Genomic DNA, 27,161 nt, shown 5'->3' with positions numbered 1-27,161 from the left:
CGCACACACACACACACACACACACACACACACACACACTGACACGTGCGCGCACACACAAGTTTTTGTGTCCGTGTCCGCCGCCGCCCCCCCAAAAGCTGTAAACCTAGGGGAAACACTGAACCAAGTACAATTCCATTTGAGAAACGGAATATGAAAGTTGAATATGGGGCTGACACATGGGTCAAAATGGAAACCCAACATAACAGAAACATCATGTTCACACAAGAGGATGTCAGACAAAATACTTTTTGGGCTGTGCCATACACACTGAAGAAGACAGGATAGGTCTGCATTGGATGATACAGGAAACCCACACACAGACAAGAACATGCTCATTGACTCACCCCCCCCCCCCCCACTGGAACGCAAGTTAGGACTTAAAAGTGCAGAGACCCCAGAGAAGGAGCACAAAGCACCTGAATGTAGCTCTTAAAGTTCGTGGAAACCCGAACTAAACCCTTGTGAAAACCGCCACACTCTGAGTTGTGGAGAAATGCAGAATAAATGCAAGAAAATTACCATAACATATATAAAAAGACAATCTTCAACAAGCATTACATTACTGTGTTTTTTCAAAAGCAGCAACAAACTAAGACGAAACCAAAACACTGCACACCCAGTAAAGCAATATAGTGTATGCAGTTTAAATAGAGTGCAGTTCAAGCACAGACCTAAATATAACTGGGATTACACTGCCATTCAAAAATAATGCATGGGTCTACTCAGGAGGGTCAACTCCTCAGGTCATGACTCAGCAGTTTACCTATGGCTGAAGGTTAAGTGACAATCCCTCAACAACAATGTAAATATTTTAAAGGAGAAGGAAAATTGGTATTGGCATCAGCTCCCCCGGCGAGCCTCCAAAGGATTAGCGGTATAGACAAAGGATGGATGGATGGATGGAGGAGAAGTGGTTTGAAAGGAGTGAAGGAGGCCATCTACGTCAAGGAAGAGAAACCATCACTCAACTTATCCTCCACCTATAGAGCTGTCAGTCAATTCCTCTCTTCCCAGGAGACATAGCAACCATTCCCACCTCATGTGACTCCAATGACTCCATCGACTATCGCTACAACAGCCAGGAGCACTAATGAACTTAGTCAAATCAACGGCCTTGGCAAGAACCCCACAGATATCACATACATGGGTCAGTCATAGGTGAAGAAATATCTCATGATGAGAGGTGAACCAACTTCAAATGTCGATATCCAAGTCCAGGTGACCTCGTTTGAAATAGTTCATGTAATAAATCATAATAACCATGACCTGGTTGACTGAGAATCTTCAGAGATCTTAGTTGAAAGAAAGCAGTGGTGTTATATAGGATCTGCTCACTGACCTTTAAGTCCAATTCATGCTTCTGCGTCTAAGCTACGCCGTAGGTACGCACGTAGCCTACGCACTGGGCCGAGCGAGAGAGTCACGCTGCAATCGCCGAAACGCTAGCGGCGGTAGAGTTTCTATGCTTTTGTCGAATGATTTCCGGGTTCTTGTCCGCTTGTATACAAGTTCTCTGGCCTCTCTGTTTACTTCAGACCAAAGGCGAGTGTTACTAAGCGGATCATGTTGGAGGTTGGAGCTGATAGATGTGGAAGAGCAATTACTTTGCTTAAAGAAATGCAATGAAGAAAACAAAGATGTCGTCTGTGTTCGTTCCTTCAAGTTAATTCATAAATGGCGGTGAGTCTGCTGGAAGTGCGAGGCTACCGAGCGGGCCAATCACAGCTCTTGCTTTCTGCGTAACATCAGGGTAAAAATGTAGCTTCACTGAGGTAGTGCTTAGAAGCAAAGCTGACATTTCCACATGTTTGGTGGACTGTCCTTGAACAAACGGGGCCAAACCTTCCATAATGTGTTCACACTTGGCTGATTCTAAATCTTAGAAGTACTACACAATCAATTTATTAACAATTTGATTGCGACATTTTCTGTATGTATTAAATGTACGTGTTTTTCCGAATCAAGGTCAGAGACTCAGAAATAGGTTGCATGTTTATACCAGGTTTAAATCGAGTCTATCTGTGCCTACAACTGAAACGCATAAAACATGTCCAGATTTAACTTTTGGTCACAAGAAAGGTGATTGTTTTATTTTGGATATAAACACTTTCCACGCCAAAGCCCCAAACGCTGCCAAAAGCTTTTCCTGCTGAGATACAAATGGCACAAACATGTTCCACATGCTCCACTTCACAAACAGCTTGTGTTCACCTGAACGTGGCCTTGAGGATCTGTCCGGATGTGCTCTCCTTGCTGTGGTTGTTGTATCCATAGAAAAGGTCTCCAAACACCGTCTGGTTAGCGGGAATGTCCAGCGCTTCCCCACAGTCGATCCCCTCAGTGCAGGCCTCAGACAGCGGCAGGCACGACCTTCCATCTGGACCACGCTTGTAGTCCTCGATGCACCTGGAGTGATACAAGTCTCAGTCACTTAAATGATTCATATACAGTATTTCCTCACTTCCAACATATCTTCCTGAGAACTGTGATATACAGTAGGTTTACCTACTGTTACTTAAGTGTTGATTTGCTTGTTTTAATATTTTTTAAATGAAGTTTTTAAGAGCATGAAAATTGTTGGAAAACAGAAAATACAGCCGAACATTTTCACCTTGAAGTTAAGTGTTCACCTAGTTTTTTTATGAGAATGGACTTGTCGCACTTCAAACTAAGAGAAAAATTGTTACACTGTAATTTAAATAATCAACTGTATGACAGGGAGCTGTTCTCTCTTGGTAAGTATAAAATGATTATGGAGGATTACATAGCAGATTAAATGAACAATAGGACGCTGTCCCTGATCTGTACACTCCTTTTTCACAAACTGCAATGAATACACTTGGGCACTGCATGACAGGGTTAGTGAGTAATTCAAATTAGTGATAGAAATCGCGAGTTAAGCATGTTCTTTTGTTGTAATACTTCATGAAGATTTCGGATCAATAGTTATTTCAAGGTAAAACCCACTTAGAATATCTGTTGATCCATTTTCTTCAAATTCTCATTTTTAAAAGGGTGCCCCGTTTCCTATGATCAAACATTTACAATTTTAAGCTGTAACGAAAGTGTTGAATGAATTTGTATGTTTATCATAAAACAAGTGCAAAGCCTGCATTGTTTGCATGTTTCCAGCCTTTCCCCTGCCATTGGTGGTGTATTGCATCATATCTTGTTATGTTACCGCCATCGATCGATCAGTGGAACAGTGTGAAACAACTGGCTGAGCTGTGCATTGCATCACCTACTGTATGTCCGTGTGCTGGGAGAATGCCTTTGCAGAGATGTTAACACTGAGTAGGCCTGAATAATTTAAGGGAGCCTATATGTTCTTCCTCGTTATAAGAATGTTGAATGTCCATGTTAAATGTGGTCAAAGTTTCAAATAATGAGGTAACTGTATGTGGAATCCCTGTGAGATAAAAGCTCATACTGCTCTGAATAGTAGGGCATTAAATGATTTACTGTCCACTTTCACATTCCGGATCAGATTCAGACAGTTTTTCAAGTCCACGTTCTGCTCTCTAGTTGTGGCTACTAATTAGTCTTAATTAGTTTGATTTCCAAACCATCACACAAGTAAGACGAAAACCTATAAAGCCACCGCACAAACAATTTCATCCTACAAAAAAAGGCGGTAAGGATACAATGTCCAATTCAATCTGTGGGGTGATTTTGTGGAATACACTGACATAAGAAATGAAACAAAGCAAAAATCTCAAGACAGCGATGAAGTGGACTGGTGGACACTAGAGGGAGAGTGAGTTGCATTATTCATTTCTGTTTGGTTTGATTTTGTGTTGAATAAAAAAAAGTCAAGAGGCACGCTGCTTCTTCCTTTTCAGACTGAAAATGAAATGTTAATCTAAAATATATTTTATAGCTTTTTTTTTCTACTGATATTGCGGATTATTATAATATACAAAATATTGAAAATGAACTGAACTAATTGATGGGGCAGTGCTCAGAAAAAACTGGATGTGCTGCCTCTTGACAGGCTTCCGGATCTTCACCAATCAGAATAGTGAGCTTTCAGGGAGCTGGGGCCGGAGAGTCGGGAGCTCACTTTTTGCCTGTTTTCTGTCTGAGGCTCTGCATAACAGGCAGTTTGAGTTAAACAAGGATTTTTTATTTCAGCTGTGCTGGAAATGAGCATATTAAGTCTCCTTTAATTGTCTTTATGTCCAAATTAAATACCCAAAAGAGTGCAATATTCAAATGGTAAGTGCTGCAATTTTAAGTGCAAATTACAACTGTGTCTTAACAGGCTGTGACAAGTGATAATTCAAAGCGACAGGCGAGGATTTCATCAGCTCCAGCAAATTAACTCAATTGTAGTTTATTACGTTTCATCAACATCAGTGAGATATTGAGATAAATAAAGAAAACTCACTCTGATCGCTCCCTGTACTAAAGTTACATCAAAACAGAAACACTGCTCTGTTATTATAAATTATAATTCTTAAATATTAAAAAAATTATAAATTGACATGAATGATGTTCTGTGGAAAATAATGTAGGCGGTAACTCTCATCAGTTTCCTTCATTTGGCTGATAGCTCGGCAGTTGTTTAAGGTAAATAACAGACAACTGAGTTTTCTGAATCTGTGAAACTTTTAATCGCATCATAAAGTTTAATGCTCGCCTCACAGTCCTGAGGAAGGTAGTAGGAGACAGAAAGCTGTGATGCAGCTCGTCTATGAAGCAGTCTGTAAAAGTAACAGGACGTTAGCTCAGACAGTGCAGAGCCGTCAGCAGCGTCGTTAGATGTCGTCAGTTTGATATAAAACATTGTTCGACGTGTCACACCACTTTTAATTGATTAGATCTTAATATGATTGATGTCAGATATACCACCAACATAACATCCTGCTAAACTGGGGCTAATTTAAATATATATATATATTGGACAGCATGTTGCAAAGGCTCATGGGACTGTTATGTGTTTTGGCAATATTTAGCCGTTTAGACTGATATTTGGTTGATGTTCAGACTTTGTTCATATGGGTTTTGTGTATTTGTGTTCATGGGTGGTAATGTTGCGTTGATTTAAGTTCACTTGTGTAGCCACCGTGACTGTGGGATGTATTCTCTGTAATGGGGTCCAGTCACTGTTCATATGAGAAGTGTTCCTGTAGTGTTAAATAAATAAGCCAGCTTGCTGTCGTGTGGTGTATGGTACGCAAGTTAAGTGTTGAAAGAAAGTACTCTGTGCAAGCATCGTTATTCTCATACACGCTTGCCACAATACATATAGCTGCATTATTCCATTTGATTCTATTTATGTCGACATAAATCAATTCGTGATGACCAAACTAATCTTGTTTAATACTTTGGCTCGGTCATACGAGATATCAATTGAAAACGTCAATGGCATCCTCACCACTCGGGAGCTCTAGAGCCGCTAAAGCATAGAAGTTTGGAAACGCTGTTGGCCCCGTTTTAGTTTGAAATCTCCAGGTGTGTTTTGGTCTGGATGTAGACACACAGCCGTTTGCTGATTGGGTCTTTTTGGTCACAACATAGCCTTCACCGATTCTTCAAGCTCCTCTCACATGACACCCTTCCATGACCCCGCATGCATGTCATTCATATTCTCAGACGTGTTTGTATGGAAGTTGATTAAAACTGATACGTAGCCAAAACACTGGTGTGGACAGAGATCCTTTTTGTACAAACGCTTTTAAACGAAAAACATAACAACATGGATGTAGCTAGGTAGGTGTTACAACTGTAGGTGCCGCCTCTTGTCCATCATGTATGCTGGTAGTTGTTATGTTAAAGCAGGATGAGTGGGACCCAATGTCTGATTGGACACAGACTGGAGGTGTTGTTCCTATTCTTCTATTGCCTGTGGAGCGGCACCCAGTCCAGCTGTCCAATCAGGATCATTGATCAAGACGGCAACCGGTTAAGAGTGGATCAGCACTCAGGGCAACTCGCTGGCATCCTTCTTGTGTCAATCACTCTGCCATAACTCGGTTGAGTGGACTTTGAAATTGTAAAAAAGTCACTTTGAGATTCTAAGTGGGAACTGGGGCAGGTTTAGTTTTTAGCAGCCAGTTCCGCACTGAAAGCTTTTGGATGCCTTTCTGTATCGACACTCGAGTAACAGGTGTACCGTTTGGATGCGTTTCTGTTCCATTGATGGAATAGTTAGGTTCTGTTTTCAGTAACGCTTTGTTTTAGAAGAGGGTAGATTTGTAACTCTGTTTTTTTGGGAGTCTTTTTGTTTTCAACAACATTCACCCGCCCTGTTCCCCTTTAGATATATCATTTGTACTTGATTATTTACACCTTCATGATGATTAACTTTTTATAAGATTAATTTGAACCATCTACATCTAGTTTTATGTTGCTTCCCCCCCCCCCCCACAAGCTGGGTTGTAACAGTAGACCACAGATACAGGTATTGGAGTAAGTAATAGCAGTTGAATTTACAGAATGGGAGTACTGGTCTCTGTAATGCTTTTCCTCGTATCATTCAGTCCCAACTCTAAGCATTGACTACCATTCCTTTGTGATACACATGGGTAATATAAAATATGTTTGCGAGCAGACTGGTGGAAATATTGATTTAACCATGAGGGTTAGTTATTTTAAGACATTGTGGACAACATTTTTGCTGGATCCAAAATATGCACAGCTCAGGCATCACAGCTCAGTACTGAAGAATCAGCTAAATTTAATTCAGCTCAAGTGGCACAAAATCCCCCATCTGAGAAAAAAAAGGGGTTAGAATCTAAACACAGAGTTCTCTCAAGACTCTTTCATATTGATGATGTTTTGACATCTTGCTGTATAATGGAGTCACTGGAATGAATCAAAGGCAGATAAAGCAAGAGAGGGTAAAATGGGAGACGGGGGGGTTAAAGAGCGAAAGATAATCTGTCAGGGATTTACACGCATAGAAGCTCTCTCCTGGATGCCAAATGTCGCAGAGCTAATGTGAGTCTCCAGTGGGGAGCGAGGCGGATGAGCCACATCTGCACAATGGAAAGTGACAACAAAACGCTGCTGTCGAGAATTAGATTCAACAGCAGTTTGTGTTACCCGTTTATGCAAATCTGACGTAAATATATAGTGTCCACGACATGACGTTCAATGGAAAGGGGACGGGAGAAAAACAATGGTTTGTTGCATAAGAAAACAGTGTGTGGTCTTTTTGGTGGATTTCAACGTGGGTGAAAATGAAAACGTTGCATATATGTAAAAGTGGAGATCTCTCGTCATTTTGGGCACATCAATGAATCCTGCACCTTCGAGCAGTTTTCACAGAAGAAAAGGCTCTGCAGGTATTTTCTGTTCTTCAGACTGATTTAGAACCTCTGCTGTGATTGACTTTGGGTGACACCATGACTCCATTTACACCTTGTATCCTAATATGGTTTTAACCTGATTATACAGTATTTACACCCAGTATTATTACAGTATGGGTCTGAGATTCCTGTGGGAACAGGTGCAACACAACCAATGTCAATCAGTCTCCATCAATCTACAGAGGCCTATACTGGCCTGACTGGTCTGAGGAGAATGGTAAGTTACTCCCATCTATAATAAGTGTATATTATGAAAGTGGCTGTGGCTCAGGATGCAGAGCGGATCGTCCACTCACCAGAAGGTTGGCGGTTTGATCTCCGTCTCCTCCATTTCACATGCCAAAGTGTCATTGGGCAAAAAACCCAAATTGCCCCTGACAGCTGTAATTGGTAAGAGAGAAAGTGCTGCACATAGATGCACTGTATGACTCTCTGACTCCAACAATTATTATTATTATTAGTAGTATTATTATCATTATTATTATTATTAATATAATGTATATTATCATTATTCATCATCATTATTGTTATTATTATAATAACGGGTGCTGCTATCATTATTAACATCTTTACATCTTTAATTATCACTCTTATTAATCCCATATCAACCAGTCAGACAGAGCTGAACCATGATGGTTACCCAACTGTTCCTGGTCTCCCTCCAAGCAACACAAGCAAAGATACTGTTTATACTATCTGTATATGAACACAGATAAATGATGTGCTGTAGTCTTTGTACCTCTGTTCACCTGCAGGCAACCAGAGCCTGCTCTATCCTGATTGGTCAGACTAAAAATAGAAACCATAAAATCTGTTCCCTCGCTTCCAGGTTCGACAGATTCACATGCAAAATATGAGATTATCATATGTTCAATAACTGAAATGTAAAGGGATTAGAAATCAACAGAATATATTGTGACCCATAAAAAAATGTATGTTAGAAAAAATCGTGAATATACAGTATTATTGTTCGCGATATGTTCTCAGGATTTCTGGATGCTTCCAAGATTATAGGTTTATACAGCCTAATCCAGAAATGTAGGTAGAAGTAAACAAACCATTAGTGCTGCAGTATTTCTAGTGAGCTTTTTTTAAATATTGTATCTATAAAAATATGTACGGAAGAGATCTGGATGTTATTGGTATATACTGATCAAAATGTAAACAAATGTAAAATGCTTCTCCATTTGATTCTACCTGCATAAATAGATTTTCTCATTCTCATGAAATAAGGATAAAATACATTTTAATTTATCCCACATGGAATAACTTTCATAAGCTTCCCTTGGTTTATTTCATCTGCTTGTAATGAAAAATACAGCGTTGGTTTATAAAAGGATTTTCTTGGAAAATAAGTGTAGCCAGGGCCAATATAATACACAGTCATTTCACATGCAGCCTTTTGAGGGCAGGGAAACTTGGTTCATGCGGCCAATGTCGGCCTAGAGAGCATTATTATCTTTCAGAGTGTGAGATTTCAGATTGTCTTCAGTATGCCCAAACCTGAAGTAGAAAATAAAAAGAATATAAAAAAAAATATTTAGACTGCTCACAGCAACAGTGTGAACTGTTGCTGTGAGTAGCCCTGCACTTAGCCAAAACTAACAGTGAAAGATAACCTTCAATTGTGCAGGGGGCAAACAAAGCTTTTACTGAAATCTTTGCCCAGGCAGTTAAAACCGTACTCTGCATTTTAACGTTTGTCCAAAACATCACAAGTATTCAGTGCTGCCCTCCGGATTTCAAACTTGTCAAGGCCTACTCTGCAAAGAGTGGAGAGAAGTATTCAGGTGTGCAGGTACAAAGACTTTTCATTCATCTGTCCTCATGGTGAAAAGGTCATTTTATTCGCACATTGATGACTTTAATTAGGAAATAGTTCTCAGAAAGTCAGCAGCTGCTACTGTGCATGAACTAACTGCTCCAAACAATCAGACATAGTCCTAAATGGTCAATGCATTAAAAACAACCACAAAAAAAACAAAACAACTCCGGTCTGACTACATCATGATCTCATTCTCCTCATCATCAGCTCAGTCGAGGGACATCTTTAGGTTTGCTGCCCACGCTGCAGAGGGAGTGACTCACTGTCAATTACCCTCCACGAAGGAGACACCAGATGTAAAGAAATACAGCGAGTCGCCCACAAACGCTCACTTCCTCCAAAAAAAACAACCCTTGTCTAAAAGATATCAGACACGTCAGCTACAGCCAAGAACACCGACCACTGCTGAATCCGCCCAACTCCAACTCTCCCAACAGTGATATCTCACTAATAGTCTGTTTGCTTTACCCTAACCACTGAGCAACTCACTGTTTATCTGGCTTTAAATTGGACAGTTTTGGCTGGACTTTGCCCCAAACAAGCAAATCAACTGCATTCAAGAATTTACTGTCTAAAAAACAAACTCTATTTCCACATTATATGGACATCTGTATTGAGCCATGGAGGACAAGAGAAGGGATTGATTTCACCACTGATGTAGCACCAGATGCTGGTAAAACCCGATTTCAGAACAATTAAACCACGTTAAATTCATATTTTATATCTTCTGCTCCATAGTGTTCTACAAGGCATTTGTTTTTAAACAATATTCTAGTTCAGTCCAGTTAGACCAAATGATGACACTCCAAACTCTATGAACTTCTCTCATTTACACCCCACTACCTGCAAAACACAGCCGCATATGAGCAACATCTTCAGAACAGAATGATGGTAAATTTGGTGCATTTCTCAAGTAACCATTTTGAAACATATGCAGAAAGTCCCAGCAGAATAGTTTCAATGAAATATCCCGAATAGAGCTAATTGCAATTTCAGCCGAAGCCCTGTTTTTAATTTTCAGTAAGTATGTGTTTACCAAAGAGACACAAGCTTCAGAATGATTTTATTTGGTAACATGGACAAAGGAGATAAAGGCCAAGGCTGGGGGTCTCTGATGAGTTTCACAACAGGCGAGATGTGCACATGTTCAATTCTAGTCAAACTACACATTACTCTATTAATCAGTATGTTTACATTTGTACTTTTTGAAGTATTTAGCTTTGTGTTTCACAGTGTGATCTAAGGATGCGGGGGCAGAAGATTTTTCAACAGTGCAACAAAATGTTATTGTTGGTCTTTGACAATGCAATACAACTATGGGGAATTCGGGGCAGAGTGCTGGCAGACCATAATCACTTTTGGGAATGTGAATACAGTCAGAACAATGACATTGACCAGAGTCCTGGAGGAACTTAAATGAGGAAGATGCAGTTGTACACTGTTCCCCTTGAGAGATACTGTGAGCGGGTGACAGAAGGCAGGATGTAAAGTACTGTCAAACTGTGGATGTACTGTATTTTAGAGAGTTACGGAGATAGAAGCATGGCAAACTACACATACACAGTGGTGTAAAGTAACGCAGTAAAAGTACTCCATTGCAGTACTTAAGCAGTTTTTGGGAGGATCTATACTTTCCTTGAGTATTTATATTCATCAGGACTTCCACTTTTACTCCACTACATTTGAAAAAAAAATCTATACTTCTACTCCGTTACATTGACATTGGACACCTCGTTACTCATTACAAATTCAAATCTGAATATAAGTCCAATACTATTTGAACCTCAGCATCTGGGATTCAAAGTTTGTAAAATTATACAGTATATGTATATTTTTTGTTATATTTTTTCAGTCACCTGATATAAAGCCTGGAGAGAACAATTTTTGGTTGTTTTGTTTGTGTGTGGGTGTACTATAAAAAGCACAACATTTTGGTACTTGTACTTTTACTTTTGATACTTAAGTACATTTCAACACCAGATACTTTTGATACTTAAGTACATTTAATATGAGCTACTTTAAGACTTTGACTCAAGTCATTTTCTTACGGGTGACTTTAACCAGAGTCACTTTCAGGTAAGATATCTGTACTTTTACTCAAGAATGGCTTTCAAGTAATTTATACACCACTGCACATACATGAATCCTTGTGGATTAATCTGAATTGAACTGGTTGCCATATGTGACTGGTTGTCTAAGGGCAAAGCGGAGCTACCATCACAATGTGTGCAGAACTGCCCAATGATGATTTATTATACACAAACAACTCATAGTCACCTAAAAAAAACAAAGAGGGTAGTTTCTTTTCTGGACGACCTGCTTCGTCGACTTGTGTCAGCAGAGGAGAGACGTCGACGGGCGAGAGACTTTGGGAGAGTTTCGCATTCCGGTGCTTTGCTGCATTAACACACTGGTTTGCTGCACATCCCAGGATGACAGTTACCGTGAACCCTGAAGACGATCTTTCACGAATCGAGGTGGATTTGTGAAAATAATCCATGTGGCCAGATGTCCTACTGGATACCACGAATGCAGGGTGTTTACACACTGGAATCATCACATTTTATTAGATTTAATGATTTTAGAATTTTTTTCCAGAAGTTAATTGCCGTATTCAAAGAAAAATATTTATATGGATAATGACTTGCATATCCGTGTTACATATCATTAGTACAGCCAATAAATCGAAGGTATGTTAATGAAAGACGGACAAGTGTAAAATCATTCAAACTTATAAAAAGCTCTTCAGATCAGTGGGTAATGAGTGACAGTGTATGCTCTCTGACTGAGAAATGAAGCTTAAGCGTAAATTCAGTCAGGAAGGCTTAACCTGCATACTGATCAGCTGATTGTGGGCGTTCCTAAATATCCAATCAGGTCTGCCGCGGTCTCTTTCAGCCAATCATTCAGCACCTGTCAAACTTTAACAATCCCTTCTCCTTTCTTCCGCAGTCAGCCGTCTTTCAGTGACGCGCATAACCCCTCCTCCACCCCAATCTCCTCCAGTCTCCAGCAGAATATTCATCACCTCTTCCGGATCCCGACCTCAACTGATCGTATGCATAATCCCACATTGTGTTGGCAGCGATCATGGACCTTGATGATGGATCCCAATAGTATCAGTGGATCATGACAAGGGATCGTGGATTACGGCGGCACCCGATCACGGTGGGACCTGATCGCGGACTAAAAAAAAAAATCAACAAGACTGCCTGACAATATACCTATTACTCGTGGCATCCATTGCACTTCTGTCCGTCCTGGAAGAGGGATCCCTCGCATGCGGCTCTTCCTGAGGTTTCTACGTCTTTCCTGTCAAGAAGGTTTTTGTAGTTTTTCCTTACTCTTGTTGAGGGTTAAGGGCAGAGGATGTCACAATTGGCGAAGTCCAATAGGACAATTCTCACGAATACGGGCCATCCAGACAATCGATTGACTGATGAACCACCACCAGTGTCTAGACCCCGGGGGGGTATTCCTGTTCGACGCTCTGCTCCACCCCCTTCTAATCCTGATGACTTCACACAGGGGTCTAAAATGCCAAAGACTATAAACATTCACTTTGCTTCTGTGCATTTGTCAAATAAACGTCGTTAAATTGTGAATCAAGTCTCTCCTGATTGAATTAGTTTCATGGTCAAACTTGCTCATTTGAGACTTGACAGGTTTAGCGCAGGGCAACATTTTCTTTGAAAATGAACATGACAGGACGTCTGCAGATGAAGAGTCAGTGTGACGTGAGAGACAAAGCCATCCACAGCAAACATCAGATGATAAGCACACTATGTGGCAGACTGGTAAAGAAAACCCCAATTAGTGGTACAAAGAGAAGTTAGGGATGCTGAGGGAGCACAACATAGTTAACTCAACTGTCTCCATCCTGCTGCGTTAAAGAAGCAAATAAGTAATTCTAAACTCATTTCAAACCGAGGAGGCCGACGTTCTCACAAATGTGCACTCTCATGGAAAAAAATTAAGCATTTACAATGTGATGGACTTTTTAAACGTCCTCAGTTTCACTTTAAAAACTTTATACATAAACGCTGGAGACCAAATCAATTCATCCTCACTCAACCACCAGTTGAGCGGTCTGTTGCAATTTCGATATGCGAGCGACTGTAATGAGCGATTAGTGTGCTGAATAATTGGGTTTTTTGTAGATCTCAGTCTATGAGAAGTTACAACAGCCTGTATGTAATTCAACTCATGAAATCAATGGTGAGGTCTTCAAGGATTATTTCACATAAGGGCAGAAAGCACCATTTCAAAGCCCTATGGCTTAAAGCTATTCAACAATGTTAAAACACATGATTCATTCAAGACTTGGATCTTCCGAATTTAAGAATAAATAAAAGTTTATATGCAATGTCACTAAAAATGGACAATCTGATATTTAAATAAGGTATACCTTAAAATACTTAACAACAAACTATAGACAATACAGTTATTCCTGCATTACCTGTATATTTCAATATCTATGAAAAGGTGGAGGCGAGCGAGTGACGCAAAGACATTTATGATGCAATGTTCTAAAACTTAAGTATCTTCAACATAACTGAGTGCGATATCCAACTACAAGTGAGTAGCATATTAAAGAGTGAAAAACCTAACCATCAAACCATGCTCTGTGTCAATGTATAATAAAAAGGCTGAGCATGTCCTACTGACAGTTAACAGAGAAGATATATGGGTGATGTCACCGTTTAAGTAAATTAACTCAGCCACAGACACGAAGAGGTAACTCATGTCCGCACAGTTTTGGCGATTGCAAAAACCTGTATCACAGCCACATCAAATCAAACTCTGGTCACTGACAGCAGGTCACCACCACTGTAATGTGTGTAATTATGAATTATTATGTCAAATCTGTCCTTCCTTACCCACAGAACATCTGGATGTTGTAAAGGGTCGGGTCATCCTCCAGAGGGGCCAGCTGCTGGAGACACAGCTGCTCGCAGCCGCCATTGAAACCGTCGGAGCAGTCGATGCCGATGTGGTGGTCGTAGCACCCGGACCCATCCTTCATAGGACTCAACCCCGGAGGGCACTGTGGAGAGAACATTTTTAGATGACTAATGTTAGTAAGAGCAGATTTTTTTGCTTCATTCAGGGATGCTTTCTTAGAGCTGCCACATTAACACAAATTCCAGATGGGGCAGGTAAACAGACCCGATAACATCTGTGCCACAGGATGCTAACTGCCAGATTTCTGTTCCCATTAGTGGGGCTTGTATAAGCACCGAGCTCAGTGTGTAAAGGCTGCACGAGACAAGCCGTTTCACATTAAATTCTCACATTATCTGCCTAAATAATAGCATGAGGCAACATCGGAAGGCTTTTAACACTTAGAGACACTTTACATTTAGAAAATCAGAGGCCGGCACATACAGGGGCCAGGTATTTGCTAACACTGCAATACAATTGGAGGAGGTACAAGTCCTATAGTGGAGCAATAAAGAATCCCTATGTCACGACCTCGAGGATTAATTGATAAACTGCTTTGAACTGGGACAGCAAACCGTTCCATCTACTACTTCACCTCTAAAATCAAATCCAAGCTGCCTACATCAAAATAAAATGCATCAAAAGACTCATTGTATAGATGACATATAGCTGTGTTGTGTGGTAAAGGTCGGGTCAAGTCTTCTCCCTGAGAAACAGCCATTAGACACATTTTCAACCCACAGGGAGAAGCTCTCAGGTTGCATTATGCTCTGTCACTGAATTTCTTCTTACGAGCTGCAGCATTTACAACAAGACTGTCCTCGATTGTGCTTGTGGCTCTGTAAGGATGTGCTCAACAGCGTTTCAAGCCATATGGTAACTAAGCAAAGCTAACTTAGCCTGCCAATTTTAGTGCAATTGATTCTGTTCCAAACGTCAATCTATACCAAGGATTGTTCACTTAAAACCATAAATGTCAGCAAGCTGGTAAAAGATGGAGCTAATCTTGCCATGCGTTGAGATTACAAACAAAGCCACTGCGAAGATGCAAATAGTCGCAAAGTTCCCGTCAGTCGGGTCACTTGCAATCCTGCGACAAAACTCGTGCAAGTAACGCAACAAGATTTTTTTTCCGTGAACGCACCATTACGAAAGTCTGGAGCATCAACAAAGTTAACCGAAGCAGCATGAATATTTTGACAAAATTTCAGTTTGTCCAACAGTTATTTAGATATCTAACCAGATAATGTGAAATAAGACTCACCGCCTGAGGACCATAAAGGTTAGTACAAAAGGGTCATGGCAATACATGCAGTATTTATTGACGTTAATCAGTATGGACGTGTGTTGTAAGTGTTGGTCCGACTTTCAGTGGATTTCGACATTCCCATCTGTTGAGCAATAGAAGGAAAATAAAGACTGGAATACAAACTGGCTGTTTAGTATCACTCGTCCAAGTATTGTGGTTTTGCTTCGCCTCAATGGAAGAAAAGTGCATTTCCTCTGGTTGACTCGTTCAACATTCAGCCACGGAATGTCAATTTTTCACTGCATAATCGGTTCTTGGTTTTCACAAAGAGGGCTTTAAACTTTCCTCTTGTATATATTACAAAGCTAAAGAGCCATCGCGAAGCACGCCCACTTGATTATTTACTGTGGCGCAGAGAATGACAGGAGCGGTGATGAAATGGCAGAACACCAGACACCTTTTTTTAAAAAAGGATTCTTGTCCTGTCGAGGGAGATGAGGCAATACTGCGGTTTAACATTTAGATTCCCAGACGATCCAGAGAGCACTAGATGCATGTTGGAAGAGTGAAATGAAATCCTTCAGTTTTGAAATTTGCCAAACAATGGGTTTCACAGAAATTAATAAAATAAAAAATTTAAATCAAGATATTTTTTTTTTTTACAGAGCTGTTGACTTAATTTAAATGCAGATAATGCTCGGTGAATGTAAAAGAGAGGTGTGAGACCTGACTTCAACTCGTCTCCCTCTCCCACAGCCGTGTTCAATATTTCCCAAGACTTTTTTTTTCCCCAGGGACCTGTCAACTCAAATTCACATTATGTTTTCTGTCAGCCATTACTTCAAAGGGAACTTTGATGGAGTGCATTTTAACAAGGCGCTACTACCTTCAGAACAGCGACTAGTCAGTTGCTCGTCTCTGAGCACCGACACATCAGCGACTGCTTTTATTATTTAGTCCGACTCCCTTCATCAGCAGGTCCAAGTGGCTCATTTGGCTAATAAACGTCTCGCGCTCGTTGTGGATTCCAGTCTTCTTGATGCCTTGTGTGGAGGTACAATGTCCATTTTTTTATGCATTTTTTTTTCTGTTAGGGTTTAGTGTGCTATATTAAAATCATTATACATAAAAGAGTTACAGCGGCAGCTTTAAAAAAAAAAAAGCTCTAAAAACGTTACTTATCGTAGAGCTGTACACTTTTATGAAGCCTACTAAAGCCTGGAGGGAAAAAAGACATGAAATAACTGTGCAAATGGTTCACCTCAGACGGTTCCTGAGTTGTGAAGGCTTTGTTTCAACTTTGGTGTGTTTTGAAGTTGGAATGAGCACAAAAAAAACCAAAACATGAACACTGGAAAGCAAAGGGGTTGTATAAATGTGTTTAGAACTCTTTCCAATATTATATATTATAATGAAGAGCAAAGAAAAAGCATGAGGTGTGACAGGCCTATAAATAACATACATGTGTTCATCATAAAAATGTCTGTATTGGCTAAAAAGTCCAGTCTAGTCTAGTTATATGTTTGTGAGAGATACAGATTGTTCACGTTAAAGGCTACGATTTAGAGCCAAGTGTAAAATTGTACCGATTGGTTTATGGGTGTTGATGTCGGCAACTCAGCACCTTGTGTACCCATATTTTTTGTTACTTTTCCGAGTTCACGTGAATTTTCCTAGTCGGTAACTCATATTTCTGATTATTTCGACACCCCCTGAATGCACTATAACATAATGAAACCATCCTATGATCCAGAAAATGAAAGGCTCTTGTGAGTGTGGCAAAAATACACACATATATATTTATTTATTTTTTACATTAATTGGGAGTGACTGTCTTTTTCAATAACTAAAAGAAGTTATCCCACACCTTTTTACCACTCGCACAAACTCACATCTATATTGTTCATAGTTGAATCACTGCATAAGAAACTTCTCTGAGCTTCTACTGTATGTCTCAGAGGACATATGAACAAAAGCCCATCAAAGCACAAGAGAAAAATGAGGCCTTTACATTATGAATATTTTCAGCTTTACTTATTGAGGATGAGAAGGGACTCTGGGGGGAGCAACTATCTATTTTAGATGTTTCAAGCTCTACAGTACATTGATGGCCAAGTTTAGGAAGAAAGGGAGGAGTACCAGATGCCTCGTCACTAAACTACTATAACTAGTGGGATAACAAATGAAACTTTTCAGACTGTGACCATTACCAAGGCAACAAAACCAAGCAGCAGAGTCAGGTAAAGACAGGCATGGGCAGCATATAAGTTCATAACATGGACGGGAGAAGGATACTCACAGGAATGGGAAGTAACAGCTCGACAGGTATGGCAAGTAAGCGACATAGATGATTTGGCTATATGGGCAAGAGAGCAGGTGTGCATACAAGAGGAGGAAATGAGGAGCAGGTGTGCAGGGGGTTGCAGGGATCAGGTGACAGAAAAAGGTGGGGACACACTGAGGACACCCAGTGGTAAGACGGCGAAGGGGGTTCAACGAGTGAAGCTAAAAGGGAAAAGTAAGGAGATGGGGCAGGTGTCCGCATGCTATTGTTAGTGATTGTTAGTTTGGGCTTTATACAGGGTTTGAGGAAATGAGAAAACAAAATACCACTCTTCACACTGATTGTTGAGTCTTGGCAGTTTCCAGCCAACCTGATTGGGACAAACTCTGATTTGCTACTTTTCAGAGTTGGAGGTTTGGATTCTTATTTTATAGAAGTTTATAGAACTGAATTGTGTGAACTGTTGTAAAAGAACGACACTCTTTGGAGTTGGTTTGTGATGTTGTTCATATTTGTACATTTAACTATCACAACCATGTGTGAATCACAGTATACTCTTGTTTAATTGTAAATACATCATCAACACTGCTTATCCTTTGAGGGTGGTGGGGGGCGCTGGAGCCAATCCCAGCTGACATTGGGGCTGGGTACGCCCTGGATGGGTCGCCAGTGTATAACAGGGCCAACATACAAAGACGTATGACCATTCACACTTACATTTAATCACACCTACAGTTAATGGGCCTCATTCACCAACTGAAGAAGAAATTCTTCTTAAAACTCATGAATGCAGTTCTTCCTGGGATTTGTTCTTATGTAAGAACGGAATCTGTCTCAATTAAGTGCACTCTTACCCACACTTGTCAACTGAAAAGCTTGTGTAAAATAATCAGTCAGTGTTTTGTTTACTTTAAATTCTACAGTTGTATAATAAGATTTAAATAACCATAATATTTTATAATTTTAATCTTAAAAAAAGAAGTTCCAGTGCATATTATAATTGTTTTATAATTTGTTCTATACTGCAAATGATAACACTTGTTAAACTCATCAACATGTTGAAGAGGAGAATATTAAGTCACAAAAATAGTCACCCATCTTTAGGTTTTCCATATTAAATGTGTGACATGTTCCATAGCTTTACAGCTGCAACTTTTAGTTAAAATGTTTCGTCCAAGTGTAGCCTGTTAATTCTGAAAACCGAGTTTTTTTCTGTTCTGAGACGAGAGAATGCTCAGGAGATACATCCTCACCACACGGTGCACACCAGTGCTCACGGTGAGCTCACCGCTCATCGAGCAGAACCTGACCAAATATGATTCAAAACATTTAGTGTGAACCTGGCTCCCTTCAACCACAGATGCTTAGCTAAGGGTTCACCTGCAGTGCTGTGTTTCCAGTGATGTTCCAGCTCAGGTAACTCTGTGCACCTTCCTTTTCTTTTTCCTTCTCCCTCTCTACTGTGTTTGAAAATATGTATTATGACTTCAAATCTGAGATCAAACTATTTTTTTACTTCAATTAATGCGACTTTCTCCCGATACAGCTTTCACTGAATGTTTAACTGCTACGTATAACAACTTATTTTACGGTTTGCGTCCGGTGCAGCGCCGTCTTTAGATTTTCGTTCAATCAATCCTGGCTTCATTCAGTTTCTGTGATTTCTCTGTGTGCACACGACACCGTAGTCTCATGCCCTTATATGGGCATTGACACAGCGTTTACCCCTTCGCTAAATAGGTAAAACTGACACGCGCTTTCAACTTACAAAGACATGGCATTCATCAATATAAAAACTAAGATGTGAACAATTCTGAAGTCAAAAATGCTCTGACTATGTACAAGTATCAAATTAACTACATGACATCTAGATTTTATTTAATTTGATTTTTTTTATCATTGGTATTTTTGCTGTTTTCTTGTTGTACCTTTTACTTTGTGAAACACTTTGGTCAACCAAGTTGTTTTAAATGTTCTATATAAATATAATTTACATTTACATTGCAGTTTAAGAACGTGTCATGAATGTGACGTACAGTTTTCTTACAGTTTTTACAAATTAAAGAAGATTCTGAAGAAGATATTGATGAATGAAACCCAATTTATCTAATTCCCATCTACATGTCTTTGGACTGTGGGAAGAAGATGACAAACATGGGGAGAACATGCAAATTCCACAAAGAAAGACCCCGGACACACCGGGATTCACACCGGGACCTTCTTGCTAGGGGGCAACAGTACTAACCACCCCACCACCGTGTTGCCCCTCTCCCCTGTTGCTCTCACCAGAAATGTCACAAACACACATTTAACTTGTTATATCACTAGCTGCATCCATTAATAAACTGTTGCAAATGTTATAAGCCACTTAAAACAATTCTTTAAAACATAATGGGATAAGTACTGGAGGATCATTGATCTAATGTATAACTGCTTCAGTGTATCAAGCCAACCTCATAAAGACCTCCTTAACAGTCATGTATAGTATGTTCTAGTACTGTATGTGTAGTAGTAGCTGCACAGAATGGGGTCACATGTTGAATGAGTGGTCCCTGGCCTTGCTCCCTTGGTAAACTGATATTGATTTTGTCAACCTGCGAGGGGCCATTGTGACGAATGATTTATTACTTGTAATGCAAAGAGCACATGAAACATTGAATCTCCTCACAAATCTGTGGCACCGAGTCTTTTAAATCACAGCAACTCAGCGCGATCAATGGATGTGTGGATATGTGGTGCAGGCTGAGAGGAATTGGTATTGATGGGTCGCTGCACTGTAGCTTGCCAACCGCAGATAGCTCTGGTTATTGACTGCCATAATAGGCTTCCGACAAACTGGAATGGTGATAACTCTGAGCCATTTTCCGGCTGTCCGTAGGATAATAATCATTAAGAATACGTGCCTGCCAGAGTGTTTGTCAGTGGATTGTTATCACTTGAGATTTCAGCAAATCTGGTCTATAATCCTGGGTAAATAATCGATAATCCTCTGTAGAAAACCACTCCCCGAGTGAACGGTCCCCGGATCCTCCGACATTTTATCTGATTAAAAACTTATCATTGTTGTTCTGTTCGAAATCTGTGGCCAAGAAAGGTGCAATACTTTAATGAGTCAGCATGAGTGGCATGATAAGAAAATAATCCTGATTAACAGCTCTCAGCACAAGTCTTAGGTGAAGAAAGCAAATACAAATACTCTAAATATATCCTCAGTTACCTATTCTTACAAAATAATAACATGTTTGTATTTATTCAGGTATTTAATATCATAGGGCCCTTCTCTAACATGATTTGAGACCCATGTGACATTTCAGAGTGAAAAAGATAATTAGCTCTCACTTGGAATTTGATGTCTAACAGCGTTTTACGACATTTGAAAAGGTTGGATAAGTCGCTATGGACGTCACTACTTCGATTCAATCCATTCAGGTTAGGAAAAATCTGAACTTTTAAATTCAACCAACACTTCACATAATACATCAATTACTTATTTGGTATGAAACCCATATGACATTTCTGAGCAAAAGATAATTAGCTCTCATGTGGAATTTGGTGTCTAACAGTGTTTTGCCACATTTGAAAAGGTTGAAAACCTTACTATGGACTTCAATATGATTTAATCCGTGCAGGTTAAGAAAAATATGATTATTCAACCATCATTACATACTTTTCAAAAAAGTTCAAAAGCTCTGCGGGCTCAAAAACATGATCAACTTGAAATAAAACCCATACAGTGGGGAGAGGGGTTGGACTTTGGGATCCTGTAAACAAAGGTAGATAAAGTACGAAGCACTGAGGGTTCCATCTAACCCTAACCTTCAAATCAGCCCCTTTTAAAACTGACAGGCTTCTTTATTGCTGCAGGTCAAAGTGTAATTGAGCACAGTTCTGAATGGTTGCTGTGAAGAGGTTTGAATGCAGAAATGTGCAAAGGTCTATGACGCCAGCAGGTAACACCATTGAGCTCAACTGTGGACCTTCAGCCTCTAAATCTCAGGTTAAAAATATTATAAAGCTTTAGGGCAACATATAGAGTTCTCGAAGGTAAGATGGTGAAAGAGGAGCCACTTTCGACAGGTGAACCAGGTGTTTTGGTAAACCCAAAGGTAAGAGTTAAGGGGTAAAGGGTCAAAGCGGCTCAGCAGCTTCACACATGCAGCATCCCTTATTAGATTGCAAATACAGTTACAAAAGTTTTAACAAAAAGGGATGACTCTATATATCGGTATGTCCTATTTAAACCTTACAATCTACAGTGAAAAGAACTGGAGCTGAATCAATCCCGTGTGGCATTTATATACCTGCGACTAACAGGGCATATTCCATCTCCAAACGAAGCACAGGCTTTTATAATGTCCCTTCACTGATAAAACAGAAAGTAATCACCAGTTATCTCAGAGCATTTAATAAGTGGACAGTGAGTGAGAGTGTGGTTTGCGTTGCCATGTAAATGGAACTAGCCGTACCAAGGCTGCTCTGGGAAGCCCTTGAACCACCATGCCTTTTAATCCTGTTTCTAATGGAGATAAATTCCTGCAGTGCTTTTGAGGCTTAAAGGAATCAGTGCTGTGCCACTGCCAAACAACAACAAATCCCTGCAAGAGGAGTTGGATCAGCGATGCACTTTTCAAATTTGTCTGTTAGGTAGATCAATGGATATGTGCAGTGATTGAGGACTTGGGCAGCAAGGTAATGCATAAATAGGAGAGTATTGATCATTCTTAAAAGGGTCATATCAGTCTTAAAAGTTCCAAAGGATCTACATTAAGTCTTCATGGTTTAGTCTACTCATATTCATATATTTACCTCGGGGTCCCTGACTGTAAAACGATAAAATGCAGACATTTAAATCATCCACAAACCAGTTCAAAAAGTTTCTGTATCTTTCATTTGTATTGGTTGGAGAAGCTGCTGGTTCCAAAGATTTTTCTAAGGTTATATTTTTTATATCTAATGCTTTATGATTCAACATTTTACATTGTAAAATAATTGACCAGTTTTAAAAACCATGTCCTGGTTTGTTTTGGAGAAGTGGAGACCTACTGAAAAGGTTTCTAGCAGTTGTTAGGCAGTGTGCGTCTATGTGTTTTGTGGGCTTAGCTTTGTCGAGAAGGCTAATAGAATGTATTGGTCTGGCCTGTATCCAGGATTACTTAGCCTAGCTTTAACGGCTCATGTGGCAGGAATTCAAATTCAATGATTGGATGGTTCTTGATGAAGATTATGGTAAATGTTATGAACAAGTATGTGCCCTCAATCGTTTTAGAAAGATATTCCGATGTATTTTGTACAGTCGATTGGATTTAACTGAGCGAGTTAGTAGAAGTGCTCCAGCCGTGGGGTCGCATGACCTTTGACTTTTACTTCTGGAAGCAGAAACACCCAAAATTGCTTCTCCCACTTCACACCTCTATTTATTACACAGGTGTAAGATGATGTGCACAAAACACAGGCACAGTGCTCTACTTATTTTCTCAACAGGAAGTGCAACAGTACAATTAATTTGTTTTGTCATCTCTGGCTGTGCATTATATTACTGCCGTGAAAAGGTCATATCAAAAGTAGCTGTGGGGGTTTTTTTCCGACGTACCGTAGTGCCTTATTATATTTCCATGTCTGTGCCTTCGAGGCTTTGACAATTCATGTTGTTGTTTTTATTTCAGTTGGTGACTGTTCTCACCATAGAAATGACAGCATTGGTTATTTGTTCAAATGCCTAAAGTAACTTATGTTTATGGTGACCTAACAAGGACATCGTTGGGCAGTGGGTATAATCACTGTTTTCTCTCGGGGGAAGCAGCACGATGCTGCTAAGGCCTAAGTATGCTTCAAGTGAACTCAGTCACACCTCGTATCTGCTGACCACGTCAATAGGCAAAAGATCTAATATCTGTTCTGAAATATCACACATGGAGGGAAGGTTACAACCCAGTGATCAGAGTCTCCACCTTCTGCTTCCCTGGTCAGATTTCAGTTTTTCTTTTTTTCCAGCTTCATGCTGAATAATACAAATGGGGGAAGAGGTGCACACTTCCAGCCCGTCTGTTTCTGAAGGCATCAAATTGTTGCAATCACTTGTACACAGTTGGACATAGTCTCCTGTTTTAGAAAGGAACTAAATTGTTGGGTATCAGTTGTCTGTTTTTCACACTGGCAGCCTGTCTGTCAGATTGTGTACTAAACTAAATACCAGGACTCTCTGGAATGAAAATGTGCATCGTCTGTCTGTCGATAACAATCAAAACCCTGTTAGAGCAAATTAATGGATTCAGAAAGTGAAACTCTGGGGTGCTTTTACTTTGAAATGGGTTCGGGAAGTGTTGGAAATATGTACGTTGGTGACATAGACAGATAAACATTGTGGTTCACAGCAGAATAAACAGAGACAATGATCTTACACCTGAGTTTGAATGTTTATCTGATGAATTTATGTCACAAACACAAAAAGGTTACAACACTTCCTACATGCGTTTAAAAAAGAAAAACGCAATTCTGTTGACCGAATCAATTCTTTTGTTTAAAAAGTTTTTTTTATTGTGAAACATTTGCAGGAGCATATGATGCACTGCTTCATACTGTATAGTACTTGTATTTATTTGAGTACAAGGGACTACTTTCATACAAGGAAATAGTCATATTTATGGCCATATTCAAGTCAAAACCTATGTAAAAACATTGTTCTGCAGTAGCGGTTGTGGGTTTTTTACAGTTTTTTTGGAAGATATCAGGGTGGAAGATATCAGGGTGGTAGATCTCAGGGTGGTAGATCTCAGCTTACGTTTGGAATAAAAAGTGATCTGGGGCCTGATAAGGTTGATGCCCACTGATCTAAAAGGTTGTTACAGGCACAGTTTGACCAGCAGACACTGTGGTTGGACCATTAGGCCTTTAGAGTGGATGGTTGGGCCATCAAAGTGTGTCACTTGAATATGACGTGACATGAGAGACTGCAGCGTGCATCCCATTTCTTGCCAACGGTCATTAATCGTTTCCTTTGACCATTCAGTATAACTGTCGTTTGTAATGACTTTGGAAGACACTGACAAACAATACCATTGTGCTGATGAAAATGTCATTTCAAAAACGGGATATATCGGTCACTGAGGAGAGCGATGACAAATTATAGTGTCCTTTAGTTTGAAGGCTGCTCTATTATTTAGCAAAACTGGTCATTACAATGTGCAAATTCAGAATAACAAAATACTCTCAATGTTGCCCTTTAGGAGAAATGTGTTTGTGCAAAGTTATGTGATATCAAAACTAGACCAAAAACAGGATATTGCTTGAACTTAAAAAGCTTTATTTTGATGTATATGTTTATCCACTTATTACACGTTGAGGTCTTTTTTCTTTCATCTCTCTATGCATGGCATCAATATTGACTGATCTTTCACGAAGAGAACTGAGACAATATATGTGCTGCAAACCTGAAATCAGTTTTTTGTTTCGCACTGCAGAGAGAGAGAGAAGCCCCCAGGAGCATCTGTGTCAACTTCACAGAGAAACGCATCTGTACTGAGGAGCTGCGTTTAAGAAATCACTCTCTGCGATTTCAACATATTCCAACAGTTTAACTTTCCTTTCATGTTTTCTCAATCGAGAAAGTTGTCTTGAGAGAGTTGTTCCACGGACCGGAGTGATGAGATAAGCAGCGAGTGCCAAAGGCCAACTCATCCCCGAGCGCCCGGCTTTTCAGCCTGGACTCCTGTGGATGTTCTAGGTAGGAAGTTCAGTGCGGAGTAAGTTGGCGTAACCCTCCTCGCATCCACAGCAAAGTGGAGAAAGCACAACAGGGAGGGCGCTCCAGGTCAAATGGACACCGTGCAAAGAGGAAGATCTTATCGTCTGACCCCGGGTCTTTTCATTTACTGTTGCCATAGCGTTGTGTCAGTATCCATAAATCGGACACTTTTCATCTAAAAAACTTATATCAGTCTGTTTTCAAGTCTTCCGCTACTACCCACGATGCATTTCAAGCGATGGAAATTATTCAGGAAACTTTGTGGACTTTAGCTTCTCACTTGGTAACGAAGAGGTAAAAACTTCAACCTTGTTACTGAGAGCTGAGAAACCTAACAAAAGGAAGTTACATATAACTTTTAAAAGACAAGCATTATTTATACCATGTGGCAAGTGCCTGCTCACGTCTGAGCTGGAGTTTGAAGTTTCCTAATGAGATGGTGAGGCTTTTTTTTTGCTGTTGCTTGCAGACACTTTTTGGTCTACAAGGAACCCAGACTTTTTACCAGGATTATTTGAGGTTATAAAGTTGAGGTCGCACACAAGTCAGGAAAAGCTACATCAGACACACAAGCACACAGGTGGACCCTGACAAAAGAACCTCACACCTACTTGATGCATAATTCAGGTAACTATGCTGTATTTGGATTATTTTATTGGTTTGAATGACAAAAAGTTGTTTACCCTGTCTGTTCCGCCATTTTACACTTCACTAAATGATTAATGCAAAGACAATTTTCTGCTCAGTTTAGAAGAAGGAGCTTTGACCTTGTTAAATTTCATAACTTGTTGAATTGAGCACATTCTCTGCTGCTGAAGATTTTTTCCTTCTGTTTGTTCCACTACATTAATGTTTTTGAAAATACATTTTACTCTTGTAACATTACCACAGCTGTATTGTCAGGTTCCCCTGAAAGTCCACAGGTTGATTGTAGTACACTGGGATGGCAGGGATTATTCAATTGAATCGGTTCTATTGTATTTCCAGCCTTTATGGATATGACGAGATTTAAAAATGATGGATGTGTAACAAAATATTTGTGAAGTTATGGCTTTTTTAAACTGCTGTAATATTGATGTATTTACCCCTATTTCCTTGAAATTAACCTTTTAATTCTTTAACCAATTAAGACCTAAGGTCCGGAATAAAAACCTAAAAATAAATAATTAATTAAAAAAAAGACTCCTAAGCACCTAAAACCTGAGTTTGACAGAATTGCCAACAAAGATATGCAGATAGACATGAAGAAAAAAAAATTGCTTTAAATATTTGGCTTTCGTAAATCATTTAATTTTCCCTTCCAAAAAAAGCCCAGAGATCCTAGCAGAGACCTCCCTTTGCCGACAAATCATTGGTCAGCAGGTCAGCAGGAACATTGTCTCGGTCTAAATCTTCTTCATTATTTTCAATGCTGTTTTGGTCAATGAAACTCTGCTGTAATCTGCTTTAATGTCGGTCCCCTTGCTCAGACCAGCAGCCACTGTCGGAGACGCTACTTTAAAATCTTAAATTGTGCAGAAAACAAACAAATTACATTTCTCATAACGCCTTTTGCCTTTCCTGCAGGCACTTTAGTGAATCAGGTTGTTTTTCATCAGTTACATGCTTTTAAAACAATGACATCATATGAAACATGCACACATCTTATCCAGCTCTAAAGGGAGAAGCAGGCAAAATGTTGTACACAGTCCTGAAAGGTGTAAATATGCATATGTCAAATCAGGTCTAAGTGGGTTCATTTTCTGCATTGAAGTGTTATTAAGTGCAAATAGATAATATGCATTAAAACAGATAGAGAG

At 39.8% G+C, this 27,161-nt stretch overlaps 1 protein-coding gene across 12 annotated transcripts in view; it reads right to left on the bottom strand.

The window, feature by feature from the left end:
• The window catches only part of astn1 (astrotactin 1), a 428,500-nt gene that overhangs the window by 216,992 nt on the left and 184,347 nt on the right, over window positions 1-27,161 (bottom strand). For all 12 annotated transcript variants that reach the window (XM_034614559.1, XM_034614557.1, XM_034614568.1 and 9 more), the window contains 2 exons: window positions 14,025-14,191; window positions 2,215-2,409 (listed from right to left, as the gene is read on the bottom strand). In XM_034614559.1, the coding sequence (XP_034470450.1) occupies window positions 2,215-2,409; window positions 14,025-14,191 (362 nt within the window). The remainder of the gene's footprint in view (window positions 1-2,214; window positions 2,410-14,024; window positions 14,192-27,161) is intronic.

Source organism: Hippoglossus hippoglossus, chromosome 17, assembly GCF_009819705.1.
Source record: "Hippoglossus hippoglossus isolate fHipHip1 chromosome 17, fHipHip1.pri, whole genome shotgun sequence".
Lineage (NCBI taxonomy): Eukaryota > Metazoa > Chordata > Actinopteri > Pleuronectiformes > Pleuronectidae > Hippoglossus > Hippoglossus hippoglossus.
This window is presented reverse-complemented; position numbering and strand designations above follow the sequence as displayed.